This window comes from Euwallacea fornicatus, chromosome 37 (genome assembly GCF_040115645.1).
Source record: "Euwallacea fornicatus isolate EFF26 chromosome 37, ASM4011564v1, whole genome shotgun sequence".
Classification (NCBI taxonomy): domain Eukaryota; kingdom Metazoa; phylum Arthropoda; class Insecta; order Coleoptera; family Curculionidae; genus Euwallacea; species Euwallacea fornicatus.
In genome coordinates this window covers 595,164-618,285 of record NC_089577.1, presented here as the reverse complement: position 1 = coordinate 618,285, position 23,122 = coordinate 595,164, and the positions used below count along the sequence as shown (strand labels likewise).

Genomic DNA, 23,122 nt, shown 5'->3' with positions numbered 1-23,122 from the left:
CCCCAATTTGATGAGCGTTGGGGGGGCAGCAGCCGCGGCACCGATCTCGAACTGCCCGTTGCGGCTCCTCATTGGAGCACGAATTCAGCCCGGTTCTTTCGGTATTTGTGGAGGCTTCCGATTGACTAATATGCGGGTGTTCGTTCGCTGCATGTTCGTATGGATGAGCGATAGGGATCAATTAAGTAGCTGGAATCATGCAAAAGCGACGTAGTAAATTTGTTGGGTTTCTAGTATCAGAGCGGCAGATCGATTATAAATTCAAGGCACAGTGGAATATAAACATTTCACCACCGAACGTCGTTCAACCTGGGAGCATTGAATTGATACACAAAGATAAATCTCCTTGGAGAGATCAATAAAATATCGATAAGCAAATGCCAACTCCTTATAGGAGTCGGTTTGAAATTTGGCTTCGTCCCGTACACGGTTCAGTAAATTTTTAGCCAGATACAGTATCTTAGTGTGAGAACTCGGCTAGGCAATCTCGAGAATTCCTTTTTTGGGTCCACGGCGTAGATTCGTATCTGAAGTTGTTCTTAAAAATGTTAATTCCTCCGGTAATGATTTTTACGGCGACGGTAATGGGAGATTCGATCCGATAGTGTTCTGTGTTATGTAAAACGTCTCGAAATTCGTTCCTTCCAACATCATAATCGAATCTATTCACTGAGTCAGTTTATTGGCTCATCTTTAATTAATGTCCGGCATTTAATATAATTTATATAGAGCTCGCCTTGACATTTAAAAATGGCAATTAATACGGAGAGCACGTCAAGAAACGTATCGAAACCTCGATCAAAATTGATAAATCAAAGCGGATTGTGGGAGGACAATGAATTTTAATGTCCTATTAATTGACGTATTGTGGCCCGGACTAGTAGGACGAGAGATCTCTCCGGTCAGCGGGCAACAGTCGCTAACGGCAATCTCCCGATCTATAACCCGTGGGGATACGTCGTTATTTATGACCCCGGTTAAACAACAATGAGGAACTCGATTTCAGGCAATTTCAGGTGCTTTACCTAGAATAACGTTGAGTCATCGATACACGTTCATAATACTTTTCAATTTCCCGGCTTCATTGCGGGCGCAAATCACCTCTGAATTGACAATTACGTTGTCGTGACAACCTGCTTTGCATGGTCGTTTACAGGTGTAGAGATGGTTATCGAGGATCGGGTCGTTAGCCAAATATTTACGCAAAAATCACGGACTTTCGTGGTCACGACCGGAGTGCGAATGAATAACGAGCCGCTTTTTTACTCGCACCACGGCCAATCGCAGGGCGCCATTTGCTCGCCACGCGAAAAGACCGCCGTCCTAGTGCCGGTCGCGGCGGCGGCTGCTGCGGAGCGTCCCTCCGTCGAGTTTCGCGCCGGGCGCGTCGCGACGCGCCTCCATCGCTCCCGATCGAGTTCCGAAAAACCCGAACGGGGACATCGTCACTTTCCCGTCGGCATTCGGTCCCGCCACGTGGGCCGTCGACACGTTGGGAACGTCGAGGACCGGACCGAATTCCGATTCGGCTGCAACTTTCGCGGGATCTGGGTCTGGACCGACGTCGCGCACGTGTCGGCGCGTTTGGCCGTGCTCGGTGGGCCGCGTTCCACTGTCCGATTGGACGAGATTTGGAAACGGGCGTGCGAGACGAAACCCCCTCACGCGGGGTGTCGGTTTCTGGAACCGGACCTACCGGTCACGGGGTCGGGGCCGCACCGGGACGCGGTCGCGTCTACCGGGCGGCGGCGCATCGCGCACCCGCGACACCGGCACCGACTCCGGGACGCTCCGCACCGGGGGCTGCGTCGCTCGGAGTCGGCGCAGTTTCGCGCACGTCAACGGCACTTTTCACTTTTCCGACTTCGTTGCGAGAGCAAATTACCTTCGAATTGACAATTACGTTGTCGTGACAACCTGCTTTGCATGCCCGTTTACAGGTGTATAGATGGTTATCGCTAATCGGGTCGTTAGCCAAATATTTACGCAAAAATCACGGACTTTCGTGGTCACGACCGAAGTGCGAGTTAAAAAGGAGCTACGATTAATGAGATAGGAAATAAGCTTGATAAATCGAAAGCCGATTTTAATGCAACGCGTAGACACTAAATCCCGGCGGTATCGTGCCCCTTTTCCTCCTCTCTTGAATAACATGAGGTCGAAATATTAGAAAATTATGTAAATGTATGTTAAGTCGCTGTCTTAAGACTCCTACGAGCGGACTCTATGCCGTGCCTGCCAGCGTTGATTTACTTTTAATCTCCCGCAAAAACGAGACTGTGGTACGGGCTCGAGATGAAGCCATTATAATAATGAGGTGCTTTCGTTTAGCGAAATAATCATTTCACCTTGTTAGGCCCGTTATCCGAGCACAATGGTCCTGCTGGACGTGAGAAGATGAGGCAGGGCCAGAAAAAATTGCATAACAAATCAAAGGCGTCCGGATCGATGTTATTTATTAAAATGTAAAATTGTCCATGTTTCTAGTAATTTATCTTGTCTTAACCGGTATCTCACACCGCGGACCGAGCCACATCTCATTTATCACTGGAAACCAATCAGCCAGGTATCGAGAGCCGTCAGTTCCGATGTTGGCAACATCAATCAATTGCGGCGGGGTGCCGATCCGACCGTGATTCTCGCATTAGAAATTGTTTCATTCGGTCCCATGCACCGAACCCAATGGGGGGACAGGGGGGGGGGACGCTCAATGCATCTGCAAACTTTATGCTAATCGTCAACCGTAGAGCACTAAAACTCTTATCAAGATTCTCTTTTAGCTATTAATTAGGTGTAACGCCCGGGTCGTGTTTCTTAATTAGCGTACTCGAGACCACCGCTATTCATATAATATACAACATGAGATATTTGCCTAAGTGCCGTGGTTTGTTTAATTGTCGTCAAAGGTCAAGTTGGACTTAAATGACGATTTAGGACTGGAGACTCGGATTCAAAACGGTCGAAAGGAAAATCAGGGTCTGAATTATTTATCTTTAATCACCCCAAACAAATCTATATCGAAAATGTGCAATAAGCACCGTCGTTGGTAATAGAAAATTTTTCCCTCGACTGAAGGATAGCTTTTGCCAACGTTCCAGCACTGAATGGCGGTTATGAAACAACGACCGATTCGGTCTTTTGGACACTGAAAGTGAGAAAATGGACCATTGACCATGTACATATAAGCAGTTATAAATATTTCGCACTGTCCACGATACCCTCCAACTTCTTATTTTTGCCGAACAAGGCCACTTGCAGGCCATGCATGTAGTAGATGGGGCGTCGCCCCCTTCAACTGACTAAACTGCTCCAGCCGAGAATGAAACACGTTCTTGTACAGCCATAAAGGTGGAAGGAACCGCCCCACTTTTTTTTTTTTAACGGGAGCTCTAACTCCAGCCCTCTTTTTGAAATTTTCGACATTTTTTAGTGCATTTCTTCACTCAAAAGTATTTCTGCATCACCTTGTACATGAATTCATCTGCCCGTCAAACCTACTACGCCTTACATCTTTCTAGTGTATAACGCACCGTCTATCGCACTCATCGAAGCAAAGGGTCTTTAAGAAAATCTTCACAATTTAATACACTAAATTAACAATTAACGAGAACAAACCCCGTCAGGTGGCGTTACTCGATACCTTTTCCAGTCTCAGAGTCGCGTCGTTTATCGCAGAGCTCTCTATGACTTTCTTCACTAATTGAGCAAATCTCCTGGGTTCATCTCCAATAGCATCAACCACCTCTCCATTCGTACCTTTCAATTCGAAGCAGCCGCCCAACCCATTGATCGTTTTTGCGTCTACAAACACAGAACTTTATACCATTTGATCGCGTCGAAACTCCCCAGGACTTACCGTCGACTTTGTAATTCGTGATGATGGACAGGCATTTGATCTGGACGCCCTGCAGATCCAGACTTAAGGCTTCGGTCATGCGTATGACCGCAGCTTTGCTGGCCGCGTACGCGCAGCCTCCCTTGGGCCCTTCGAACGCTGCCGCGCTGGACATGTTGATGATTATCCCCCTGCCCCCGTTCTTTTTGGGGATGTTTCTCGATAGGAGCGGAATGAGGAAGCGGGCGATGTTGAACGGTCCCAGGACGTTCTCCTAATGGGGAAGTTCTTGCTGGAGTCGCGTCTGGCGAAGCGACTCCGTTACTTACATGGACAATCTCTGCAAACTCCCTCATGCTTGGAGGTTCTTTCTTCGTGACGTCGATTTCCTTGTAATGATCGATGCAGTTGACTATTCCATCGAGTTTTCCGTATTTGTCTTGAATGACCGAGATTAGAGTCTTCATGTCTTCCTCCTGCGAAGCCTGAACGGAGGTTTTTTCCACTGTATAAAATTATTGAGATGCGGCTTACGTCGATTGGCAAAAATATGGCTTTTTCGTCACCGTAGATGTGCAGGTCTTTGGTGGGGAGGTCGCAGATGATGACTCGCGCCCCATCCTTCAACAGGGCCTCCACCGTGGCCCTTCCGTAGGGATCCGAGGCGCCTCCTGTAACCAGGAAAACCGAGTTCTACAAGTCAAACATTATAATTTCTTTGTTTGTTTCGTTTCAACGAATTACCTTGATCTGCATAGCGCTATCGCATTTTGATGAACATCATCAATTGACACGTCCCTTTCACCAAAGTCTAATCATAGGAACCGGCCGTGGTGCGTACTAAGTGCAAGATTTAGATAAGTGGTATCTTATCGTTTATCATTATTGCACATTGTCTCGGAATTAAGTCGAGGACTTGAGGAATTACTACATAAACTTACACAACGGAACGTCCGCCTAATTGTGTTTGATTACAAAAAAATCCCGATGAAAAATACGAGAGAAGAGCAGCTTGAATAAGAGTAATTCACGCACACACACGTATACACACACAAGTTACGCTTTACGTTCACTTTTCGATTCAATTATCCGTTCACTCAATTTTAATTGCGATTTAAACTGCGCTCGCTCATCGAAAAAATGCATCATTGTTGACGGCCGAGTGATTAATTAATCCGAGGTTAGCCAAACGGCGATTAAGAGTGCCTTCTTTGCCTTTTAATTGCCGCGATGATATGTAGGGTCCTCTAGTGGGTTGAGGATGCTGTCCGTGCACTAGGTATCAAAAAGCTAACGCGTCCATTGATAAAAATAGCCCTCCCCCCCTCTTTTCCTTCTCAATGATCTTCATAGTCCATGTTTTGTCCTGTTTTCATCACTAGTCGCTGCCCACGTTGCTAGATCCGTCAAATTTTTTCAGCTGCGTGTGGCATCGAGCAGAATTCTTCCCTGCTTCGGATCTCGTTCGTGTTGAGTGTCCACGAGAGACCAGCTGCGAAGGTCGAAATTTACCAGGTCTGCCCGTATGGAATGAGCGCTATTTTGCGAGAACAAAACGGCGATTTTAACAAGGAAAGAAAAAAACACTTATTCAAAGCGTTGACCGTTGCTTTCTACACATCTCGACCGCTTTTCTGGCAATTCATGGATACCACGCCGATAGAAATGTGCCTCTTTGGCCAATTAGACATCCAATTTTCTGCTTCTTCGCAGGAATCGAAGCGCTGCTCCGCCAATGCGTGTCCCATCGACGGAAACAAACGGCGGTCCGCAGGAGCCAAGTCTGGCGAATGCGGCGGACGGGGTAGCAACTCCCAGCCAAGCGTTCCGACGGCATCCCGAACCGGTGTTGCTTTGTGCGCAGGTGCGTTGTCTTGGAGCAAAACCACCTTCCCGTGTCTTCTGGCCCATCCCGATCGTTTTTCGATCGGTGCATTGTTTAAATTAATCAATCGTTGCCGGTAGCGAACGGTGTTAACGATTTCACCAGGTTTTAGAAGCTCGCGGTGCTCCACACCTTTCTGATCCCGCCGAACACACGGCATTGCCTTCTAGCCGAATCGATCGGGTGTTGCAGTCGGTGTTGATGGTTGTCCCGAACCAACCCGTGATTTTTTCCGTTCGGGATTTCGAAAACGAATCAATTTTTCATCTCCGGCAACGGTTCGATGCAAAACTGATTTTCTTTCGTGCCTTTGAAGCAGAGTTTCACAGGTGTTTTTCCGGTTCTCCATCCGTCCTTCGTTCGATTCATGCGGCGCCCATTTCCCACACTTCTGGATCTTTCCCGTAGCTTTGAAACGACCAGAAGTTGCTTTTTGTGCAACGTCCAACATTTCTGCCATTTGTTTTTGGCTTGAGGCGTCATCTTCGTCCAATATCGATTGCAGTCCGGCGTCTTCGGACGTTTTTGGTGGGCCGCCACGTTCTTCATTTCGCGCACCAAAATCGTTACTTCCGAATCGTTGAGACGTTTGCACGTTGCTTCCGATGAAGCATGATCACCACACGCCTCGGCAAGCATTCGATGCGACTCTGCGGCGCTCCTCTTCAAACGAAAGGGAAAAACTCATGCTTTCCGCAAATCATCGTTTTGTGGTGCAAAATTCGACATTTTTGGCACGGTGAAGTAATGTGTTGTTGTTTGTCCGAGGACTTGATCTGTGCCAAACGTGTTTGTCGGTTTGCACACCAACCGAGCAGACCAAAAACGAGGTTCGTTCACGACAAATGCCCTATATCGAGACATTTGCGTCCTGGCGCTCGCTTCGTACCGGCATACCTGGTAACTCGCGGACTTTTTTTGGTGTGGAAAGGGGGCCCCAAGCGCTAAACTCCGGATGACTTTCGCACACGAGCTACGTGCGTCACGGAGGTGGAAACTGAGTCGCGGAGGCGGTGGCCGCGTGGGGAGTTCGTTAGCAAGTTATGCGACTGAGAGATTCGATTTTTCGCCCTCGTGAATTGTTTTGCGAGGGGACCTCTTGCCCTACAAATTGCTGCTCGCGCCAACAAGCTCAACCCGAACAAACCTGACTGTGACGGACCCGTTGGCGAACTTCAACGCTCTGTTCTATGACAAATCAGGAAGTTCCCTCCGCGGCTCGGGGCGCGCCCTCGAGGCGCGCGCGTAAGCTCCCCCGGATTCCGACCTCCTCGTCACGTGACGCAAACCCCCTCACCGTCACATCCTCGGTCTCGTTACGTCAGCAGTGTCGTTCGCTGCGGATGATTCGGACTGGAACTGCACGACTTCACCTCGAGGAAAATGAGCGGCGTTCCCGGGCAAAGGAGTTTGTCCTCAAATCAAACAACCTTTCAAACGGTACGCAATCAAAGGGGCCTCTTATTACGGTGGTGCCGCCGCCGATCAAAACCGGTGGCAGATTGTAATTGAAACAACGGCGTCCGGGCGAAGAAAGGACCGTCCTCCGGTGATTTATTGAACATGCGCGAACCTGAAAATTCAATCCCCATAAAATGAATTTTTCAGCTAGAACGCCCATAAATACTGCCGCTAATTTTATCCTTAATTAGCTATAAAAGGTTCTGTGTGATGTTCCGTATGTACCGTACGTGTCGCATAGTAGCCAATAAAATTTTATATCGCATAATGAGAATGGGGTATAGAAAGCGGCCGCTAGATTCTCCTAGATCAAAGAGCCCATTCCGACCGCAAAGTTGAGATTTTAGAGGTCCGGTGCGAGTCTCTTCCGCGATGACAACATCTTTATTATTTAGGATAATTGCTGTTATCGGGGCCCGGGTCTGTAATTAAACAATAGCCGTCTGATTTGTAGCAATTAGGCTGACAGCTCCGGGAACAAAAGAGGGCTTATTGACCGATTCGCCGACATCAAATCGAAAATTCCAACAAACGCGACGAAATCATAAGTAAAACTCGTGTCAAACGCCTTTCCACGTTGTTAAGACGCATTAGCGGCACCGCGGAACACGTGACATTATCGTCGAGATGAATTAGACGGTCCGGACTAACACGGAATACATTTTTAAGGACTTGTCAGCGTCGGTTTTGTGTATCGATCATTGTGTCGTCCGGGTCATCTCGAAGGTCGCTTCGGACATCTCCTCCAACGCCCGGCCCATTAATACTCCGATATCGTTGGAGGAGATTCTGCGCCCCTAATTTATTTGAGGTTTCAAGCTCAAATGTCCCTGGCTGTGCGATTTTGGTCGCCTCTGATTCGTTCGCGTTTCGACGGAAACGCCGACAAGGCCTCGCGATCACGCGGCCCTTCCCCGTGGGCCCATCGAAAATTCCGCTTCTTAACCGCTGACGGATCAAGTTTTCCCCCTGCGACCGTGATCGCGGGCACGTTGCCGCGCGGTCTCCTGCAAAGTTCTCAATTTTTAACGCTGCTTCGGTGCCCTCCTGAGAGTCCAGCCTCCGGAGCAGCAGGAACGTAGCCGGCCGCAGGCCGGCTAAGGTTGTTCTCTAACTTCTGCAATACTTTTAATACAATTCAAACTCGGCGGCACGCTCGCACAGCTCGCTGATCCCGTCAGCTTTTGCCGAGCCTCATTCGTGTCACCAATGATGAAAAAACACTTAGAGCCAGTCCCGATGGAAACCTTCCTCATCATGTCCTCGTCTACGCAGCGGTCACGGTTTGACGCTTCGTGGGGCGCGTGTTAACCCAATTCAACCGATAAACCATCGGCAGCTCCGAAAAATGCACATTCGTCGTTTTGTCGAAGACACCCGTAGCTGTGATAAACATCCTTCGTTCGACTGAAATGATACGTGACGATACGCTGTTACGCATAAGTTCTTGATGCGCCGACCGTCGATGCGTAACAAGAAAATGGTGCGGGACGGTGCTGCGCTACAATTTTTCGTTGCCTCTCTGTACACGCCTTTTTAGAATTCCAATACGAATGTACGAAGATCACGAGGCGCTGCACAATGATTTGATCCTACTCGCGTGCGAAAAAGTGCATTTTACCGCACTCATCTCAGTGTGGGAGTGGAGTGAGGACTTTCCCACTCACAGAAACACGCGAAATCTCTATCTATAAAAAAATACTTTGTGAAGTTCAGGTCACTCACGGTTGATCCGGACGCGGGGGGGGCAAAAATGCTCGTTTTAAAAATAGTAAAGTGTGAGGGAGAACATCTGCTAAAAACGCCATCAGGTATGTCTCGCCCTAAATATCTGCGCCAAAGGAACCCACCTCGACCCGATCGAAAACTAGATACTAACGTGACGTAAGCTGGTCCACATCCAACGCGACGTATGATTAATGGTCGGCCGCGCATCGGATAGCGCGTATTAATGAATCAAATCAATGTATCTCTTAGAAAACTAATTTATACGTGTCAGGGAGGCCCAAAGTAACACTATCTTTAACACTATCCTCGCGATGTTAACATGGCTCGGGCTTTTAATCTTCTCAAAGCCGTCTTTGTATACGGGGTCAGGTAAATTTAATCGCTTTAATTTCTCGGGGGATGACCACAGATGGCGCTAAACGCTTTGTTTTGATCAAACGTCAAGAGGTGGCGTTTTGGCGATTTTCACGATAAATCAACGTGTGGGTGTTTGGAGGATCTTTCAGCATAACGGAAAAAAGTGCGAGTCTCGCCTGTGGAGAGGAATAATTATTATTAGTCATGGGCAGGGGTGCATCGAGGCGACGCGCATTTGCGTCTTTTCGGACGGAGAAGACTTTCGGGCCGGTCCTGTGCACAGACGAGGGACAATTAGTCAGAAACCTAAGCGCGACATCCTGAACTTCGACACCGCGTGGTGCGCCGCGGAACCCAAAAAGAAAAACCCTGTTATAAATTGGCCGATAGCCGGACGGAACCGCGCCGGTACCAACTCCGAAACATGTGTAAGACAAATGCCTCGGGTTCGCCACGATTATGATTTATCATTTCATTATTGTTGCGGCAATTGAAATGAAAAAAACGCGTTCTAATGGGGATAACATGAATCGGCCGACGGTGATAAGATCGGGCCGTCATGTCGCCCGTCATCTGCCGGCGTGTGGCAGAGTGTTTTCACACGGTCCGGATGGTTATACCGGGTGGCCCTTCGAGAGACATCGAAAAAACTCGCAGGAAAGTGCCGTGAGGCCTGGAAGTTCGTGGGGAATGTCATGTACGTTTGCCTTCAATCAATTCGAATACACCGGGGTTCTATGTGGCTCTAGAAACGTCGGCAGAGAAAAAATAATCGATTCTTTGTTCCGCAGGCGTTAGGTAAGGCTGTTCGCACGCACGAGACTGACAGAGTCGGGGAGGCCATCGAGCGCTCCTTCGAGGAATCGGGATTGGGAATTGGGAGAGGAGGATCATAGTGATGTATCTCTCTTTATTTTGTATAAATAAAGCGCTGTGGAGATTTTATCTAGTGATGGCAATGCTTGTCGCGCGTTTCTACGCATGTTGGTCGTCCGTTCTTGTTTGTTTATGGTAAAGACAATTATGTCCATTGCCGGCATTTTTTGGAAGGTCGTCAGGTAATTAATGTCCTCATCACGTCATTTGGTTGGCAGTCTCTTTTTCGTCGGCGCAGGTAACGCTTCAGAGGTCGCAGCGGCGTGTTCTCTTTCGATAATGCCGCGCCATCGATTGGTACCTCGTTTGGAAAAAAAAAACCCCACAGAAAAGCGCAGAAACGACTATTTTTTTCTCTCCTTTAATGACGATCACGCCAAAAACGCCTCGTCCCGCCGCACCGCACCTTCCAATCTGTGCCGTGACGTGGAAATTTCGTCACGTGACCGCCATCTCTGCCGGGTCACGTGACGTTCCTGCGGCGATGACGGATGACTTTGGAACGTTCGGCGTTCGCGAAGGGGCAGGCAGAATCGGTGCGAAGCAATAAAATTGCAAAACGGAAATTTGCACGGGAACGTCGCAATTTTCACGTGCGAACGATGAAGGATTGAAAATTTTGGGTTCGGAGGCCCCAGTTCTGGGTTACGGACGAAGATGGGCCGGCGGAGCGGCCTTTCTCGTGACCGCGTTACCCTGGATCAGATTAAATTTTATTGCTCTCGTTTTCTTCATTTAGATAACGTGGCAGACATTTCAAAGGTGGTAAGTGCGTTTAATTTACGAGACGAGCTTGTATGTTCGCGTACGCATAAACATGCGAGCGAATCGAATTTGATAATCTTTATGCGCCCGTTTTACGAGTCGGAGCGTAAAAGAGGCCCGACCCGTCACTCGCTGTACCGGGGGGGGCGATAAAATCGCCTCGAATTAAAATAATTAAAATGCTTCCGTAATTTCTACGCTAGAATCTCCGTGTGGTCAATTGCCGGACAAAAAGGCGCGACATCCAATAAAATCCCGCCGTTCCTTTTTATTCGCCACTGCGGGAATGTTAATGGGAACGAGCGGATTCTTCCCGCGCCATAAACCTGACAGCTCGCACGCTGAAAAATCTTTATTTCCCTTTCGATGGAGGAGGCGGCCTTGTTTCCATTTCTTTTCCGCGGGCATTAAATCCCGATGACATTAAGCAAATCGCGCGCCTCGCTCGAAACTATAAATATGGCCATTACGAGCCGAGATTCCGATCGTAAATTTAAATTTCAGTAATTATTCGGTACACGCAATACCCGTCGCAATGCCCATTTATTACCGCCGCGCTTACGAAAAAATAACGTCTTAATGTGAATACACACGAGTTAAATAAATACCCTATAACAAATTAGAATCTTCTTCTGCTTCTTTGGCCTCCGGCACGGCGAGAAACAAATATATAAAGATGTCCCGCCCGGGGCCACGATAGGGATCTACCGCTCTCGTTTTTTCCATTTACAGTAAAATTACAACCTTCGGAGACATTATCCATTTGCGCGGTCCGAAGTAGGTAGACCGTCCGTACCGAAAACGATATTTCTGCCTTTTTAACGGCATAAATCGCCCGGTGAGGCACCGAGGCAGCAGGGCATAGAACGGATCGCGCCGTATCTGTTTAGTTATATTCGAAATTGCGCGCGCTCGCACATTTTCCGTTCCCAATTGCGCGCGAGAAAACAACGATCGACAATGACAGGTATTTCACCACGGAGAAATTTCGATCGTTCCGCACGAGCCGAAAGCTCTGCAAACGGATCGCAAATACGTAGCGTCTGATTCATGGAAATCTCTCCCGAATAACGCCCGCCTAACGAAAAATCCTGGCGATTCCAAATGAGACATCAATGCAACCGAGATCGGTCGCCGACTAGCTAAGCCAAATTGCCTTTGCGCACATTGTCCTAAAGTAACCAGTAACTTTCGATGCGCTCGTTTTGACAAGTGATCGGTCAGAAGGCTCGCAACGAGTGGCGAACCCTCTACGTAGGGCGCTGATTAAGCAGTTCGGTCTCATATACATATACATAAGACGTCATAACTCACACCAGGTAACAGACGAATTTATCTAACCGGCGTGTCGGACACTTCGATGCCCGTTTAAGGCTCCTTTTTTAACGATCGCGCCTTATGACACGTAATTAGTCACTGCGCACTCGCAGATTTTAATAAGTTCAGAATTGGCGAGTCGGAAAATGGACCAATCAGCGGGACATGCGGGGCTCAGCCACCGGCAAATTGCGTCAAAGGAATTTCCATTTATTAAAAACACCTCACGCAAAAATTGGGGGGATTTTCGAAGTCCCACCGTTCTGCGACATTAAGAAACCTACAGGTCGAGCTGCAAACCAGCTCTGAATTGAGTTCGTTTTTTTTCCCTTACGCAACGACAAAATTTAGGGTCTAACGGAAAAGGCGTTAACCTCGACTCACCCCGTATAAGGCAAGCCGGGGAGCAAGTTCGGGGCCTTTCCGAAGCAATCTTCAAGCCCAAAAGTTGCGAACCGCAGGGTGAAATCACGTCTGGCCCACGGAAAATCCACACACGAACACCACACGGCCCCGAGCACGTGCGGGCTAAGTATATGGGTCGGTTTATTTGGCGATATGATTACTGGCCCGTGCACTTACGCAGACGATTTGACCCCAGGTGAGTGTTGGTATTTTTGAAGCAACTTCATTGGTCTGAGCCGCTCAGATAATCTCTGGTCCTCACGAAACGGTGCCCCGCCACGTGACGCCATGAAAGTGATCGATTATTTGTCTGAAATGTTTCCCGACACTAGCGAGGCGCGAAGGAAGATCCTCACGATCTCGAGGATCGAAGCAAGAAGGGCCGCTTTGCCATGAACGCGGATTTAAGAAGGCGCACGAAACCGCGCGTGGAAGCGGAAGGTGGGCCCTTCGAACACCTTTCGTAATAACGTGATAATTGTCCTCAGGCGTTCCCAAGATTTCGGTTTTTTCTTTGGAATGCCTCTGAGACCCATCGAAATTTGAGAAAACACTTTGAACGGCACATTCTTGAGACTGTGAAGTGTGCCCCATTTTGGCCGATATCTTTTACTATCGTCGAGGTCCCCCTGGGGCGAGCTCCAGGAACGGTCGCCCCGCGCATCCGAACAGCGGGCAGAGGAGGTATTCCGAGTCGAAGACTCGGAGGGAGGCCGGCGTTGGCCCAGGAACCCTTGCAGACGAGCTCTAGCAAGTCCCGAGAGGATTAATTATGTCCCTCGTTAACGTGGAATGTGCCGTTATACGTTGTCGATGGTCGAAACCTCGAGAGGTTGGAATAACGTTAACGTGACATCGCGACAGTCGCTTAACGCGCACTTGTTTCGGGTTATGATAATAGCAGGTGTCATCCAACTCTTTCTAGGTGCGCCACGGCCGATGCGGTGAGATATGGAGAAAGTAGTTTGGGCCCTCTTCTCGTGGCTGTTCTTATCTAACGCATTATTCTTATAAAGGTTTTTAGGTCCGATTCGGCGAAGCAACATGCTGTCTGTAGTAGGCAGGCAGGCAATTTTTTATGTTCGAGAGGCACCTCCACTCGCCGTGTAATACGATCCGAGACGACGGAGAGCCAACACTCAACCGGAGCAGTTTGCTCTCCTAATGACTGTTTGTTCAGTCATTTAGAGGTCCCGTTTAAAATTTATGAGAAAGCCATCTCGGTGGCTCGTCTAAGTGCCCGGGCACTGTTATAGATTAAGGCCATACGTGCCAGATATAGATTGTCGTGGCATCAGGGAACACATGTCCCTCTTTAAGTAATTGGCTAATTTCGTTAACGTGTAAAATGGTATGGGAGAAACGTGCTAAAACAGCTACGTTTCGCCACCACTCGACTCGAGGGGCACTCGAGCAAACGCTGACTTAGGAGGCGACGTTGCCGTCGCCTTGTCCTTCCATAGCACTGACTTATGTGGACTTAACAGTATTTGATTATTTTCTCGCCGGGGAATTCTTGTGGGGACCAAATCGATCACGTCCCCAGTGGTCCAACGACGCAATATTTTGCCCACCGATAGATATCTGAATTATTGCGGAACTCTCCGGCTCTAGGAATACCATATTCCTCTCCTAGATAAGGTCCCCTATCGATGCCATGCGACGTGCCTAGCGGTAAAGCTGGGGCCTTTTAGATAATAGACAACGAATATTTTTTATTAGATCATCAATTCCGTGAGTTTACGGTCCAATAAAGGATTCCACGCATCGATGTTAGGCCGGGCTTCGTCGTAAAACGTTTTAGCGCCTTTTTGTTGACGCACGGCAATAAACTTTATTGACTCAAATCCAAGGAAATTAAGGTAAAATTGACTTTGACCAGTGACGCGCAACTATTTTAATTGCGAGCGTTTGATGGCGGATTTATCAGCCAATTATCTCGTCTAATTGTCCCCCCGGCCGTGCCGCCTAAAATACCCAACTCGGCTGAAAATGTTGAACCTGAAATGCTCTGCGCAGCAGCGCAACTTCCAGCATTCAAAGGGGAATTTCGGGCCTGTCATTGGGCGGTAATTTACGGCCAATCCGGGCGACTTCCTAAAATTCCCGAAAATTATCCGATGCTCGTTCGTCTTTGTCATCGCGACTCGGACCGAAAAATATGCGTGAAATCCTTCGGCGCATCAATGAACCTGCGCCAATAAATAACGTCGATAGATTATGTGAAGTGTTCACCCCTATTGAAGGTACCGCGCACTTGCTTCTTTATGGCGGATTGTATGCAGATGAAAGCGGCTTGTTTGTCAACCGTTTTATACCGTTTGAGTCGCTATACTTTGTGGGCCCCATTTGGTCCTTATAGTCCATTGACCAGCGATTATAGAGACGTCGCAGCATGCCTTATTCGATAGCAGTTTGAGCATCTGGTGGTGTATGTGGTAAGCACTCTATCTTTGCAGAAGGAGGCGAAATTTTCCCATGTCCGCTTCGGGATTTAAGAAGAAAACAGGCGTCGGTTTTCAGTAAGAAAGTGTTGCCGTCGACGACGGACTCTCGCCGCGCGCATGCGCATCCTTGCGCCGCTCGTATGAGCGTGAAAAGTGCGATTTTCACGCCGGTTTTCCGACAAAAATATCTATCGAAGCGGGTGTCGACGCGTTCTTGCAATTTTCGCTTCGCCGTTTGGAAATGTTTCCCATCGTAAGTTTTTTCCACTCACAAGACGTTGACGAGGCACGAGCCGAAGGCGAGTAGTCTAAGAAAAGCACTATTTTCAGGACTAATTGCACAATATGCCGTTTTATGTCAAGTTCGCGATATACGTTAATGTTAATTAATTTTATTTGGCATGCAAAAAAAGCGCAATCTACCATCGTCTTCTTCACTTTCTGATATTAATCAATGGAGCATTTGCATTTTCTTTTTATTTCTGAATGGTTCTTCAAGGACTTTGACTAGCGTGAGACCTTTGGCATCGTCAAGAATTCAATAGACCTGATGACCTGTTCTTTTTTTGGCGAGTCTGTCTTTGTCAGCAAAAGCCATTGTCAACACTGAAGGGATACAAAGTGGTAAGAGGGAGGTGGCTAGACAGCTAGCGCTTAACGTTACCGCCAGGAATGGATCAGCAAGGTAAAGAATAAAGGATGAAAAAATTGCGGAGGGACTATTGCAACTCAATCGTAATGGAAGAAAAATGACTGGAAAATTCGTCACGACGTTAGACAATCTGACAGTTATTCCGGGTCGTCTCGTTCAAACTGATGTCTGACAGTATTGACAACCTATGGGCAGATTTTTTCGTGACGTCCATGCGACGGGTCGTGACAGCTATCAATTTTGAGAATACTGAATTTAGAATTTCGAGCGGAGCGATTATGGTTCAATTATTTTCCTAGTGAAAATACAATGCTCATGGTCTCGGTAAATCGTTAATAGGTAAGATACCACGATACCAAATCTTGTACAGTTACGGCCTCGCGTTTGCGCCAGTCTAATAAGTAATTGAAACGTCTCCGTAACCTCATACCTAAGTAGGTACGGACTAAGAATGAAAAATATCATCTCCTTAATTTTCCTTCGAAGCAACAACGCGTGCAGGTCTTAGGTCGCGAGAACTAACTGACCCGTATGCAGGGTACCGTACACGGGCAACGCGCCCACCGTCTGCTGGTGGTACCTTCTTCGTGCATGGCCGGTACTGCACCGGCTCTTCTTCCTGATCGATGGCGGCTCACGCCTAAGGCCGCGTCCACGCCACCTGACGACCGCAGGCCCGTTCTGCGCGCTGTGAATGTGGCTTAAGCAAGCGAATACTCGGTACCATCGAGGACCATCTTCGCATTCCGCGGGGACGAAGAAATCGAGGACCGAGGCTCGGCAACCCGTTATACATGGGAAAAGCGCATTGTAATGGGGGTTCCTTGAGGTTTCGGTTCTTTCGGCGTGTCGTTGCGGCGGAGAAATCGGCGTTTGCACAAGAGTGGCTGACGGGCGATTTTATAGGTCAGGGCTGGACGCCGCACATGATTCTGCTTCCGTGAACATTTAAAGAGAAAACTGCCCCTTGAGCGATTTGATTTTCCGGCGTTATGTCGGTTGCCCTTCGATCCCCAACCTAACGCGCGGTTAGCGGGCGGTTCCTTTTTGCGAAATCTGCCACAATTCAATTTAATTAAGTTAACTTCCTGTGAGGGTGCCGCAGCGTGTAATCAAATATGGAGGAAAACGTGTCATTTCGTCAACTTCCTGTAATTTGATTGGTTGCGAAAACTCGAATTTTCTTTCGCCAGAGGGCTGCTCGTATTTCACCGTGCCAAGACAAGTTTGTCCACACGGTCACGGTCGATTGTCGCCAAGAGATGGTGCGATCCAAGTGAAGTTAAATTTATGCTCAATGAGGGATGAGTCTGTATATGGACAGTCTTTGTGCAAATCTCGTCTGTTTTTTCCGTGTCTACGAACTCGACGAGCGATTATCGATCGAGAGAGTTTCGCGTGTCAAAACCAGTGAAAGACGTTCGAAATAATAACAAAGGCGCTAATAGTGGCAAATCACCGAACACGGCGCATTATAACGCAATAGAGTTGCGTGCATACACATTGAGAACGTGAGAAATTCAAATCGATTGGTACAAATAACAGATTTTGCCGCTGAAGGAATAATTGTGCCCATGTGAAAATCGAACTGGATCGAGTCTGGAGGGTTGGCCGGCCGGGTCACGATGACGAATCGAAACGACGTCCGAACCAAATCGATAAATCTTGATTTTTATCGATTGAGATCGACACGACGGGATCGATAGTAAATGTCAAAAGTAATTAGAATCGACCAATATTGTTTAATGGTTAACGTCCTGTTAGGTTCGATTTGTCGTGCCGTTCTTAGAAGAGACGACGATGATGATGATGATGATGAGAATTCCAGATGCGTATTCGGGTAGCGATAGAGAGGTGCCTTATCTCGATCTCGAAGGTTTTCGGACACAATGGCATAGAAAATTATGCGGCCTTTATCGCAACGGCGAATCTGCGTTTATTATTTAGACGACACCCATATGGGCCGGTGCAATCTCAATTCGCCTCGTTTGGATCTTTCAGTTAAGGGAGCAGGGACGTGCGCGCAACTATTGCCACTCGTTAATTACCTTCTGACAATTTAATAAATACGTTCGTAATTAAAAATCGTCTAAAGGAAACAAAGCGGCGGCGGTAAATCGCCCGCTCGGACAGCATAATTGGCATAAGCCGAGTCCAATAAATAATTTCGTATCGGTTTCATGGGTGGGCAAAGTCGTTCTCCAATTTCCGAGCAGTTTATCTCGCTCGCATCTTAGCCTGCCCTCTGTTTGTTTAATTTCTCCTCCTTGTTCCCGGCTTTCCGAGAAAAACCCCATGGGGACGATTAAGCGCGAATTTGGGGCTAAATTAACCACGTAATTACGAACGTTCGCATCAATGAATGGTACCATTCAAAAGGGAGCATAATGGGCGCTCTGTCCCAGTTTCGTAATGGACACTCGCGCGCCGCTGGACGGTACCACGTCCATATTTTACACCCACGACAGCCCGCCCGGACAAGGGACACGATAACGTTCGCACGATACGCTTAAAGCTCGCGTTAGAAGTGTGCTTTGATTAAACACCGTGTCATTTGTGGAATAAGGGCCATATTTCCAAGGCGAGATTGCTCGGGACTCGTGTAAGTACCGGGGATTTGTCGAAATTCCTCGGATTCGAGACTGAATTGATGCTCTCACCTGAAGCACGAGGAACCCCGAAGGAGACCTCCGAAATGGATAAAACAGACCAATCTAACGCGTCGTCGAGGCGTTCCCAACAGTTGGCCCAGTTTCGCCGAATTTTAGTCGAAATTTCAGTAATTTCGTGGGAAATTTCAACTGATGATTCGGTTAATCGAAAATTCATTAATCGTTGACCAATCTAACTTGAATTGGAAAAAAGTACCTTCCCGACCATTACCGTACGATTCCGTGCCCGCCTTGTAGCAAACGTGTCTTCCAGGACTGTCTTGTTTCTGTTGGTCATTCCTACGTCCTTTTGCGTAGCTCGATATCGGTCTGCGTGGACAAGGGCCCCATATTGTCTTTGTGCGAGCAGTTTTATGAGTGGCATTAAAAAAGTGAGGCAAAAAACGCCATAATTTCTATATAATGTCCATGGGAATCGACTGCGCTCCATAAAGATCTCACTCTGTTATTAGTTTCAGAGGCGGCACGATATCGCTTTCCATTCCTCCAAGTCCCTCCATTAAAGACTCGTCCTTCCTTACCACGCTCACGCAGCATGAGTGCGCGCTCACTCCCGCCTCACTTCGGCGTACGTCTGGGGTTGTCGCCGGGGGACTTCGGTGGAGATTTCGGGCGAACGGGCGGGATGTTGCGCCGCTGCTGGAATGGTACCGATCCGCGAACGTGGTCGATGGTACCATGCGTGCATTTCGTTTTTAATTACATGGTGCGCGGGGCATTATTCATGTGCACGTTCAGTGTTCTACAATAAGTTTATATTATACGCTTGAGTAATAGGCCTTTTGCACTTATTCGACTTCTCGGAACTATCAAATAGATTTATTGAAAAGTCTCGGCCCGGGACGATTCGCATAGATTTACTGCCCGGTTCGCTACAATGTATTCTTAGAAGTTATTTGGATTTCTATGGGAGTACCGCCGCGTTTCCTGCTTCTATGTCACGGCCGCGGCGGAAAAAAGCGGCAAACGTCGATATATGGCCGGGTGGTACCTGGAACATTCATCATCGCAGGGTGACGTTTTCGTGTTACGGAGGCGCCATTCTCGCGTTAAAATGACACGTGTTCGTGCCCCTGTCAACGTGACGATAGATCACGATTCCGCCTTTTATTTTTTTTTTCTACGGCCCTCGACGAGACCTCCAACGACTTGTTTTGCGGTCAAAACCAGTAGTAGTGGTGCCCGCCCGGGCCAATTACTCCTCATTTCGTAATTTCCTCGGTCGGTCGTACCGGTCTCTAATCACCGTCCGCTCGTAATTGTTCTATTATACCACGGAACATATGGGACGGGGGGTGAAAAATAGCGAACGAGAACCGCTCGACTCGGTACCCATGGGAACGGAAATTGAATTCGCTCGTTAGCGAATCGGAATATCGTAACCTCTTCCGACCGCTCGACGGCCATAAATCAAAATGCCCGCGTGAGTTCGCACCACTCTAACAATATAGTAATTAATATCGACCCACGAGGAGTGCGTTAGTACCGAAAAATCGACATTTGATAATGTGTAATTATAGACGAGTCTCGGTTATCGGGGCGTCTTACGAGTTTCCGCACTCCAGTGGAACAGGTGATGATGGTGGTACCCAATGCAAATTTGAAAAATTTTAGCAGGAGTAGAAAAAGCAATCTACCCCATCCCCACGCCCCAGTTTACGCCTACGCAGTGGGTAAATGTAAAAGTTGTAAACTTAAAATTATGTACATACAAACTTCCGGGTTTGTAAATCGTTTTCCGCACTCGTTAGATAACTATTAACCGACACTTTAACCGCAATTTAACCGCATGAACATGAAGCTTGACGTTCGCCCACAAAAACGTCTGACATTGACATCTGTCACATTGACTTGCGTTCGTTCAAACTTCCTGTCGCCAGAACGTTCAAAAAAAGTCAATTCGATTTTTTTTGAACCTGGAAACCATCTGAATCTTCCATTGAATATTACTCCAGGAATGGTGGACCGCTTTAGTTTTTTGGTTCATCAATTTGGCTTTAATTTCCTTAGGTAAGTTTCGCTTACCTAAAGGTGACATTTCGCATAATGTGTTTGTCTTATCCGGGAATATCTGCGCATTCCAAAGAGCATCGTTCGATTTAATGGGTCCTCGGTAACACTTATTCGTGCCCGCATCAATTACTCCCGGCTACTCCAGGGTACCATATCAAAGCGGCTGATAGTACCGCTCGGCAGTTCTAGTAACATTTAGACCGTTCATGTTAACAAAACTGTAGTGTTCCCTATCTGGCAGCCGACCGACAACCTATGGCACATCGACGCTTTAAATTGCAGTACTGAGAGGTCGTACCCGGCCGATTCCCTAAGTACCGTTCCATATAAATCTCTGTATCTTCAGTTACTTTCACGATAATTTAAAAATACATTTTCACGGCACTCCAAAAAGTGATTCAACTTGGATTGCTGGCGTAGAGCGGAGAGTACCGCGAAAAATTACTGGATTAATGTCACCAAACTAAACGCCCCGGTAGGGGCGATTGATCGCACCAAACTTCACCAGGCAGATCGTTTACATACTTTTAGTATCTTTACTGGTACTACCATCGGGCACTTAGCTCCACATTTACCAGCCTAATGGTACCATACGTCGGTTTTTACAAACTGTTATGGGTTCCTCAGTCAGTTGCATTCGCTGTTTATGCGTTTCTAATCTGGCGCATTGTTTTCCTTGTATTGCGGCGACCGGTACTGATACATGGCGTAATTTTATTAAAATAAGCATATTTACGAGCAGAAAAAATCACGATCGGATCGTGCTGACGTTTATGATAGATCGTGGAATAGTGCTCGTTTCGCAATGGACAAATGTCATTGTTTAAAAGGAGGGAGTTCTTCCATGTTCGCGCCGCGACTGAACGCCCAGAAAAATCGGTCAACGAGTCTATCAGAAAGCAGAGGCGTAGACGGTCGGTTTGGAAAAGTATCGGAGATTTTTCTTACCAGTTGAATAATAAAATGTATTCCGCCGCTGATCATTGTCTGACAAGATCGATGGAATTCTGTAAGGTTCGGGGAAATTGACAATTTTGTTGTTATAAAATCAGAGGCGTATGAGGCAGACACGCTCACGTCACTGATTATTGATATCAAATATGAGTTTGTCGAAAACCCGAGGAATAAACGTCTCGTCGGTCGGGAAAGATGCTCCAAAAGCATTTTCCGATTTGTTAAAAGATGGTTTTCCTCCAGGCGTGCATTAATGTGGCTACGCCACCCAGATTTGCCAGCTGAAAACTGCACTTTATCGTACATACGCGGTAAACCTTTGTACCGCTCGGAAAAAGTTGCAGGTGTCGCTTTTCCGTGCTGAAAATTGTCAATGTTAAAAATCTTTAAGGGCAACATCAACCCGCGCACACTGAGACGCGTGCGGTAAAACTCGTACCGCACGCTAATAAATCGGAGACAAAAAAATCATATACATACACACTCATTGGGTAGAAGGTTATACCTAGCACGTGTGGAAGTGTTTTTACCGCACTCGACTGCTGAAAGCTACGCGCCGTTCTGTCTACCGACGCCTTCGCACGTGTTAGGTAAAATGTTTTCCGGATAAACGTATGATCACTTTATTGCCTTCAGTTACTCCTGTTAAATATTAGCGCGCGATAAAATCTTTACACGCATAAGTACGGCAAAGTGCTACTTTCTGCTCTTACGTGCGTAAAATGGCTTTACCGCACTCTCGCTGGAAAGTAAAAAATTTTACTTAAAGGGTTATTAAAAGAAGTACCCATTTCGTATTAATACTGAACGGTCTGGTTCGCGTATAGAGAGCGACTCGATCTAGATAGTACCGCGCAAATTGAAATATTGTACCTGGGTGGAAGGTGTGTGTTTAGCGGTCGTATCGGTCGAGAATAATCAACAAAACGGACGTTTCGTCCCGCCCCGACATTGATCATCATTAATTTTCCAATATCGATTGTCGAACGTCACGCTGTTATGGCTGTTGGGCAATATTGGAAGTAAATGCGGTAACCGTTTCCCAATTTTGATGTTACAAACGCCTCCTCCGAAGTATTATGCAACCCGCAACTCCTACTGCGCCACATATCGATATTTTTGCCATATTCGATCGAAACTCCGAGTCGATACCCGCCTTTGGGTCTTGACGAAGGTCGGACGGTTTTGCGTTAGACAATACGGTAGTGTGGGCGACCCCTAAGGAATATGACTCATTATTTGGTACCAAGATGTGTGAATAATCGCTCAGAGATAGGAAATGGAGCTCTTCAAAGGTTCTAAATTTAGATCCTTATTAAGAACCGATGTTGTCACGTTCATCACTTTCACCTATCGCGAATTAGACAGTGTCTTCAAAGGCCCCGCTTCTCGGCCAATCGCGGCCCTTAAGGATCTCTCTTTCTCGTATTTTTTCAACAATAATTTATCTCTTCCGTTGGAAGTGTCGAGTAGACTGAATTTTCATCGGAAAACCCTAAACGAAGACAATTTCAGAACGTCGTCATAGCACGTGAACGAGCCTTAAAACTTTCCTAGAAATTCGTTAAAAACAACTTTGAAGATGGAAAAAAGGTCGTACCAATCATTTTGATTATTATATCGTTTACATTGATCAGCGACGCGTGGTACCTGCCCCTATTGTTCTGCGAGGAGTGAGATAAAGAAGCTGTAACGCACCTATCGTGAAATCATCTTGGCACCCGTCGCACGGTACCACGAGGACCATTTGTCAAA

The 23,122-nt window shown here is 47.4% G+C and overlaps 1 protein-coding gene and 1 long non-coding RNA gene across 6 annotated transcripts in view; one reads left to right on the top strand and one right to left on the bottom strand.

The window, feature by feature from the left end:
• The window catches only part of LOC136349207 (3-hydroxyacyl-CoA dehydrogenase type-2-like), a 61,133-nt gene that overhangs the window by 15,584 nt on the left and 22,427 nt on the right, over positions 1 to 23,122 (bottom strand). The window contains exons 1-6 of one of the 5 annotated variants that reach the window (XM_066300601.1): positions 4,580 to 5,114; positions 4,370 to 4,528; positions 4,165 to 4,320; positions 3,857 to 4,109; positions 3,641 to 3,801; positions 2,566 to 2,723 (exon numbers count right to left, since the gene is read on the bottom strand). In XM_066300601.1, the coding sequence (XP_066156698.1) occupies positions 2,601 to 2,723; positions 3,641 to 3,801; positions 3,857 to 4,109; positions 4,165 to 4,320; positions 4,370 to 4,528; positions 4,580 to 4,591 (864 nt within the window). In that variant the 5' untranslated portion in view covers positions 4,592 to 5,114 and the 3' untranslated portion in view covers positions 2,566 to 2,600. Of the gene's footprint in view, positions 1 to 2,501; positions 2,724 to 2,977; positions 3,802 to 3,856; positions 4,110 to 4,164; positions 4,321 to 4,369; positions 4,529 to 4,579; positions 5,115 to 23,122 lie in introns of those variants that run through there. The other 4 variants (XM_066300605.1, XM_066300604.1, XM_066300602.1 and 1 more) reach the window with 4 other exon arrangements.
• LOC136349208 (uncharacterized) overlaps positions 1 to 23,122 on the top strand; it is a 53,950-nt gene that overhangs the window by 17,663 nt on the left and 13,165 nt on the right. The gene's annotated exons all lie outside the window — the stretch shown is intronic.